Source organism: Dasypus novemcinctus, chromosome 22, assembly GCF_030445035.2.
Source record: "Dasypus novemcinctus isolate mDasNov1 chromosome 22, mDasNov1.1.hap2, whole genome shotgun sequence".
Classification (NCBI taxonomy): Eukaryota; Metazoa; Chordata; class Mammalia; order Cingulata; family Dasypodidae; genus Dasypus; species Dasypus novemcinctus.
Window position 1 is genome coordinate 69,086,683 of NC_080694.1, and position 7,814 is coordinate 69,094,496.

Here is a 7,814-nt window from a genome sequence, read left to right on the forward strand (position 1 = left end):
AGGAACATTTCCTCAGAACTCTATTCTTTGAGGATGAGACAGATTTCTTTTGTTCCTTCCTTACTCTGAGGCTATGAACCTTTGGATTCCTAGATTTCAGGGTGGTGGACTGACTCCTGCTTCACTCCCCACATGAACAAGGTTTGGTGTCAGGTCCTGTCTACTTCAGCATGTGAGCCCAAAAAACTAAAGAAACAAGTTTCAGATTTGACACATGATCAAGGGATGAAGACAATTTCTCTATATATGCCTTTCCAAATGGATATTTTAACCTAAATGATTATTCTCTTTTTCTTTAATACTAATTTATGCTCTTGTATTTTCCCATTATTTTTAGTTCTCTTTAGAAGAGAAAGCCTTAAAAATGTGCTTACCTTATTACTGAAAATGGAATCCCCTTAACTACCCATTAATTCCTGCCTGGTACTGGATACCAGGGTAGGTACTGGGGCACGGTCCATCTCCACCAACAGTATTTAGTGTGGTCAGGGGCTAGCGCTGCTCTGTGGACTGTTTACCAGTCACAGTGAGATCCAGATGGAAACTGAGCCTGAGAGCAACAAGGAGTCTCTACCTTATCGTGTCCCAGGCTGGAGACATGCAGGCAATGGAGGAATGTTTACATTGTGTTCCTGGGTATACTAAAAAACTTGTGGGTGGCGGACTTGGCCCAGTGGTTAGGGCATCCGTCTACCACATGGGAGGTCTGTGGTTCAAACCCCAGGCCTCCTTGACCCGTGTGGAGCTGGCCCATGTGCAGTGCTGATGTGTGCAAGGAGTGCCCTGCCATGCAGGGGTGTCCCCCGCTCAGGAGAGTCCCACGTGCAAGGAGTGCGCCCCGTAAGGAGAGCCACCCAGCGCAAAAGAAAGTGCAGCCTGCCCAGGAATGGTGCCACACACACGGAGAGCTGACACAACAAGATGATGCAACAAAAAGAAACACAGATTCCCATGCCGCTGACAACAACAGAAGCGGACAAAGAAGATGCAGCAAATAGACACAGAGAACAGACAACTGGGGTGGGCGAGGGAGGGGAGAGAAATAAATAAATAAATAAATCTTTAAAAAAAAAAAACTTGTTGGCCAGCTGCTCATGACCAACTTGGAGTAGCACAGTGTCTAAACCTGGGGGGTGTATTAGACTCTTATGGAATCACAAAAAAACTATAAAGGCTAAGGATCCTCCCCACAGAAATATTTGGATGGACACAGAAATATAAAAGTTATGTGAAATGCCAGTGCTCACATGATCCTCTGAAGTCTTAGAGATCTGGGTTTTTAAAATCCTACTAAGAGAAAAAGACAGAGTTCTTTTCAGAAATCACTTATCCATCCAGCAATGCCCCTCTTATTATTTGTGAAGATAAACTGACATAGATAAAAGTTGAAACCATAACAGACTATAAGGGAATGAGTTGAAAAATGCCATTTATTAGTCACCCACTTATCCAAACAAACCTGAGTGCAAATGATACACCAGATAAACTTCCAGGCTGGTCCTGGCTCCAGGAATCAACATCTGTCCCCACGTTCCATCCTCCATGCCCATCCTGCAGCACCTGGACCTCTTCCCACATCAGGGAATTCCACACTCAAGGAGCCTTGGTAGAGGCAGAGTCACTGCCCGCCATGAAGAGGGAAGCTCACCTTCCCAACATGCTTGAGCTGGACACGGAGGTGCCTTGGCCTCCCCGTCTGATGACTGCGGTCACCCCTCGGGCTGAAGTGTGGTTTGCTGGCCTGGCGGGGGAGCAGCCGCGGCAGGCCAAGCTGCTGCCCCCATAATAGGGTGGCTGGTCGGACTCACCGCCACCCCCGAAGGGAGCTCGGCATGGGCGCAGAGTGCCCTCGGGTCTCCCCTTCTCGGCAGCCATGCTTCCGCGGCCGCCCCTCCTCCCGGATGGCGCCACACGATGCCTTGTGGGGTGGCACCCTTCTTCTTCTTTCTCCCTGCGCAGGCGCAGGGCGGAAAATTCCGGTCTGCCCTTTTCCCCTCCCCCGACAGCAGCAACAGCCAGGCGTGGGCGGGAAACTCCAGTCTGCCCTCCACCCCAGCAACAGCAGCCACCAATCCCTAAACCCTGCCCCTTCCCCCAGCAACAGCGACAGCCAATCCCTAACCACCACCCCTCCCCCGTCCAGTACCGCCCACTGACCTTTCGCCGGCAACCAATCAGAACACGGTGTGGCTTCGACCAATCAGCCTTCCCCAGCCCCTATAAAACTGTTGCTTCTCCCTCAATAAAGTTGGACCTGCGTGTTTACCTTGTCTCCGCGGTAGTTCTTCTGCCGTGCGCCCTCCAGTCCTGAGAGCCCCCGACAAGGGCCTGGCCTCCCTTGTCCCCAGTTCGTCGCCTGCTTCTCCGGGCGACCCCCTCGTCGCCGGCTTCACCGGGCGACCCCATCAGCCGAACCGCGCAACCCCTGTGAGACCGACCCCTCGTCTGCTGCCGGACCGACCCCTCGTCTGCTGCCGGACCGACCCCTCGTCCCAAGCGGGACCGACCCCTCGTCCGCAGCCAGACCCCACCTCTACCGACCGAGCAAGCTGCCGCAGATGACCACAACAGACTCTGGCTCAGGACAGGCTGACCCAGTGATGCTGGACTGTGCAGAGTCCAGTGGGCAGGGGCTTGTAACTGGCATGGGGTCTTCCAGGCAGGAGCAGTGGGTCTTACCTGAGACCTAGTGTCCAGTGTCAGGCCAGGGGGTGGCCAAGACTCTTGCCCAGCAGCAGTGGCCTTGGCTCCAAAAGAACTCAACCTAGGGCAGGTCATGGATTCTGTTTCTGGGTGTATGGCCTCAAGTTCCTGGTGCTGTCACTTTCCCCAAATAAAATGAGACCCAGGATCACATGTGTAAACTCTTTATATTGAATTTAGAAAAATCTTTTTGTTTGCACCAAGAACTGAGCATGAAATCCATTAAGAAATGGAGTCCCATCGTAAGAAGTCAGAGCTTTAATTTATGGAGAACACTGATCCACTTTATAACCCCCCACCTGGCTATACCCCATCATGAGAAAGCGCATGCATATACCAACATCACTCGCATAACTCATGGTAGGTGTCCTCCTTTTATTTTCCAGAAAGGACTTTTTTACATGGTTTAAGACCCCGTGGGGTGCTATGATCATCACTGGCAGAAAAAGCTTCACTATCTAGCTGAGCCAGGACGGCCTGAAGGGTTTGTGACAAAACACTCCGGCTTCTCCCCCCAAACCCCTATCTCAGGACATGGGGCCAGAGCCCAGAAGGCACATTCCACCACCCCAGGGGAGCTGGAGCACAGACACGGGGCCTCCCTGGTCTGGGTTCTTGCTCTAAAGATGCACCTGAAATCCAGTAGCTCAGCACCCCCTTGTTATGGACACAGAACCTCGTGCTCCACCAGACCTTCTAGATCCTTGTGGGATGTCCAGGAGGTTCCTGTGCAGAGAGAAGTTGGGGCTCCCTGGTCTACGTGACTTTCTGATGTGGTGCCAGAGCTGTGTGGTCACTCGAGTGTGGTTCAGGGATCACTGAGCTCAACTCTGGCCTCCTGCCCTTTCCAGAATGACAGGCTGCCCCTGGCCACTGCGATGCATTGCCCGGTTCCCTGACTGGGAAGACTTTCTGAGGCTTCCTCAGGTACACACCCTGATGACCTTCAAGCTGTCCTCAAAGGTCACAGCCTCAGTGAGGTCTGCACTGACCACCTGAGTTCACACAGCACCTTTCCTCTCACCAAGGCCAGAGATTTGAGCCGTTTTTAGTTCACAAATGTTTCCCAGAAGCTAAAAAGGGGTGTCCTGCTCAGTCCTCCACCAACAGCAGGTGCAGGAGTGGTCAGTGAGGACCCCCAGGGCCTTTCCTAACACAGCTGTGGTCTCCTGGCAGCGACGGCACAACCTCCACTCACTTGACACTGAGGCCACCAGGACTGTCCTCAGAAGTGCTGCTCTCCCCTCCTCCCCTCCCCCCCCCATAACTACAGCACAATTTCAACTCCCCCAAGACAAGAGCAATCCAGGCTAAGACCCCACTGCCCACCTGTGGGTCTACACTAGGGTCTGCTCTCCAAATCCATGGGCTTGGGCTGCAGCCAGCATTGGGGTCAGTGGAGCTGGGTAAAAGCAGAGAGGGAGGGCAGATGGCAGAGAAGGACCAAACCACCAAGAGTTAAATAAAGTGAAAAGTCTATCTTCAGTGTGAAGCCAATGTGGACGGAGCCCCAAATGGACACAGGCCTGTTCACCCTTGGCTCCTCTCAACAACATTCAGCACAGCAGACACACGGGTTCTGGAAGGTTCTCAGGGCATTTTATTTCCTCTTGTTTAAGAATCTTCCTCTCCCTCAATTGATTCCTTAATCCCATCTAATAGCAAGAATATGTAAAAGCAAAATCATACCAGGTTCACATTTTCAAGGGAAGCAGGAAGGGGCAGCTCAGGGCACCATGAAGTAAGACAGGGCTGTGGACGCTCCACACCCAGCTCTCCTGAGCAGGACGGTCGGTCAGGGCAGGGAACACAGGTCAGTGTAGGGGACGTGGGGGCAGGGGCGAGCTACTTCCCCATCCTCCAGGATACAAGAAGAATGCAGACACACAGATGCCAGCTGAGGAAGGAAAGTTTTCACATTGCAAAGGAAGGGGGTCTTGAAGTCACACGAGGGGCGTGAACAGCTCTGGAATCTCTCCATCCCCCAGGAGGCAGCTTTGTCATGCTACAGAAGAAAAGAAAATAATCAAGAGCACGTTCAGGTCGTCTCTGTAAATGCTGATGTCATGACCAGCCCTCCACAGTCCTCATGTCCACGTCCAAGGAATCCCCAGGACCCAGGCGTGTCCTCTTGGCCCAACCCCTCTCCCATTTCAGGCCCCCCAGGTCTCATCTCTAGAAGCCGTGAGAGACCCATCAGAGCCCTGGGCACTGTTGCTGGCTGGAGAGGAACAAACACAGGGTCTGGTCAGAGCCACAGGGAGATGTGAGTCAAGGAGTGATGGGGTGAGCTGCCCTGTGGGCTCCGTCTACACTCCCTAAAGCCTCAGGTCAGCCCTGACCCTCCACACCACCTCCCCCTCCGTCCCCCACTTACAAGCACCCTGAGTGTAGCTCCCTCCTTTTCCACCTGTGGAAGAACAACTAGTGAGTCCAGGACATGAGGTCCTGAGAACTAATCCTGGACCCAGGGAAGATTCTAGAACCGTGACTGCAGACCCGGGGCAGGATCAGGAAACACAAGGTGTGGGATGTGTGGGCTGGACCTTCTGCCCTCCTGGAGGTCTGTCCTCAGCAGCCCCTTCCCTTTGACTGCTGGGAACAGGGGCCTCCACGTCATTACTGGGGACATTGGCCAACTTCTCTCACAGGTTTATAAAGTAAGTGTAGTAACAGGCCCAGACTGGATGGCACGTGTGTGAGGAGGGGCTTCACGGCACCAGGAAGCGGCAGGGCACACTGCTACCTGGGCTGGAAACCCCCCTGGGACAAGAAACCTCAGACCCGCCCGTCCCCTACCTGAGCTCTTCCTCCTCCAGATCAGAACTGCAGCCACCACGGACACTCCAAGGATGACCAGGGCAGCCACGATTCCCACGGTGAGGATGGGGGGCTGGGAAGGCGGCTCTGAGAAGGGGGGAAGGTCAGGGGTCCTGACCCCAGGCTCAGCCCTGACCCTGCTGGAGCTCAGAAGGGCTCCTGCTTCCCTAGAAAAGGCCCCCACCTCGTCCCACTTACCCCATCTCAGGGTGAGGGGCTCGGGCAGCCCCTCGTGCTGCACGTGGCATGTGTATCTCTCTTCCTCCCCAGAAGGCACCTCCACAGCCGCCCACTTCTGGAAGGTTCCGTCCCCCGCAGGCCTGGTCTCCACAGACTCCATGTCCTGGGTCTGGTCCTCCCCGTCCCGCTGCCAGGTCAGCGTGATCTCCGCGGGGTAGAAGCCCAGGGCCCAGCACCTCAGGGTGACCCCATGGTAAGGGATGGGGTGGCGGGTCACGTGTGTCCTTGGGGGATCTGCGGGAAGGTCAGAAACGTCAGGAACTTTCCATTTCTCTCCTGGTCATTCTAGCAGTGCTCATGGGGCCACCAGGAATGGACAGGACATTTGGGGTTGGGGGCGCCCCGCCCCCCTGTACCTGTGCGCAGCAGCGTCTCCTTCCCGCTCTCCAGGTGTCTCTGCAGGTCCTCCACGCACCTGCCCTCCAGGTAGGCTCTTTTGTGCTCTGCATCCCCCGCCTCCTCCCACTCTCGCCGGGTGATCTGCGCCGCCGTGTCCGCCGCCGTCCAGTAGCGCAGGTCCTCGTTGAGGGCGAGGTAGTCGGCGTCGTCGTAGGCGTGTTGAAAGTAGCTGCGGAGGAGGCGCCCGTCGGGGCCCAGGTAACAGGCATACATCCTCTGGAGGGTGTGAGACCCTGGCCCCGCCCACGAGTGTCCACCAAGGTGGGCTCCGTGTTTTGCTCAGCCCACCGGCCCTGCCCAGTTTTACCGCGCCCCGCCGTCAGTCTCGCCAGGTAGGCCTCGCCACCAATCCGCTCACCTGCCCGCCCACCTGTCCCCCACCTGCCCGCCCTCTAGGTCCCGCACTCCTGCCGGCCTACCTGCTCGCCCACCTCCCGCCCCGCCCCCGGGCTGACTGCTCGGGGCCCGTAGGGTCTAAACTGAAAATGAAACCCAAGAAAAATCCCTCCTGCGCTCCCGGGTGAGGATCCCGGGTCTCGGGGTCTCGGGGTGCAGTGGGGACCGAGACTCGGGCGACCCCGGCCCGTCCTGGGGATCCCGGTCGTGCGCGGACCCCGGGCCCCGTGGCTCACCCGCCGCGCTCTGGTTGTAGTAGCCGCGCAGGTTGCGCAGGTTCGCCCGGGAAGTCAGCGCGTTGTCCCTGGCCCTCCGCGTCTCCCGCTCCCAGTACTCGGGCCCCTCCTGCTCCGCCCACGGCGCCCGCGGCTCCAACCTCGGACTCGCCGCGTCGCTGTCGAACCGCACGAACTGCGTGTCGTCCACGTAGCCCACGGCGATGAAGTGGGTGTCCCCGCGCTCGGGCCGGGACACGATGGTGCCGAAATAACTGAGGGAGTGGGGGCCTGCGGGGGACAGGAAAGGGGGAGCTCGGAGTGGGGGGGAACGCGGCTTCCGGGGTCCTGCCCCCCCAGGTCCCCTCGCCCCCTCCGGGGCAGCGCCCCCCGATCCCGCACTCACCCGCCCGGGTCCGGGTCAGGGCCAGGGCCCCCGAGAGCAGCAGGAGGAGGGTCCCCGGCGCCATGGCCGGATCCCCGGGTCTGGCGGAACCTGAGTCCGGGCGGGGCGGGGCGGGCTCTATATGGGCCGCGGGGTCGGCGATTGGCTTCTCCGTAACCCGGCCCGTAAAGGGAGGCAGCCCTGGGCCCGCGTCACGAGAGTCGGGGCAGAAGGACCTGATTCAGGTTGGGAGAAGAAGTGAAACTGCGGGGACCGGGACCCCCAGCACAGCCTCCCCGCCCCACACGCCAGCCTCGGGGGGACCCTGAGAGCCGAGACCGGGTCCTGGACTGGCCCGACCCCTCCCCTGCACCGAGCACTCTGTCACCCTGTCAGTGAGGGCTGGTGCTGACTTCACAGCTTACAAGTTAGTGAGGACCCCGAGGGGATGTGGGTGACCTCTACTGGTACCGAACTTACTAGAAATTAAAACAGAATATAAAATATAGATTCCTGCAGATGAATATTAATACCAAAACTCACTACACGTTGATAACTAATTCAAAAATTTTAAAGACGTAATAATAAGAGTGGATAAATTTGCTATTTGGTAAATCTTTCTCAGTCTCAATAGAGCACCCCTGGACTTTCATTTC

General features: G+C 56.8%; 1 protein-coding gene across 2 annotated transcripts; it reads right to left on the bottom strand.

Moving 5' to 3' along the window:
- Nucleotides 1–4,274: 4,274 nt before the first annotated feature.
- Nucleotides 4,275–7,292, bottom strand: LOC101424781 (saoe class I histocompatibility antigen, A alpha chain-like). Of its 2 annotated transcripts, XM_004478037.5 has the most exons (7): nucleotides 7,180–7,292; nucleotides 6,795–7,064; nucleotides 6,120–6,395; nucleotides 5,722–5,997; nucleotides 5,503–5,610; nucleotides 5,081–5,113; nucleotides 4,275–4,708 (listed from the first exon to the last, which is right to left on the bottom strand). In XM_004478037.5, exons 1-7 carry the CDS (start codon nucleotides 7,241–7,243, stop codon nucleotides 4,704–4,706), a joined length of 1,032 nt encoding a protein of 343 aa, XP_004478094.2. In that variant the 5' UTR covers nucleotides 7,244–7,292; the 3' UTR covers nucleotides 4,275–4,703. The 2 variants fall into 2 exon arrangements, with proteins under 2 accessions (XP_004478094.2, XP_058141445.1); XM_058285462.2 differs by lacking the exon at nucleotides 5,081–5,113.
- Nucleotides 7,293–7,814: the final 522 nt, after the last annotated feature.

Bases quoted from the DNA above. Each gene is read 5' to 3' on its own strand.
- LOC101424781 (XM_004478037.5), bottom strand. From the start codon at position 7,243: ATGGCGCCGGGGACCCTCCTCCTGCTGCTCTCGGGGGCCCTGGCCCTG. The intron at 6,396-6,794 runs GTGAGCCACGGG...GGGCGGGGCCAG, and splicing joins CTACAACCAGAGCGCGGCGG to GGTCTCACACCCTCCAGAGG. The intron at 5,998-6,119 runs GTACAGGGGGGC...ACCTTCCCGCAG, and splicing joins GGAGACGCTGCTGCGCACAG to ATCCCCCAAGGACACACGTG.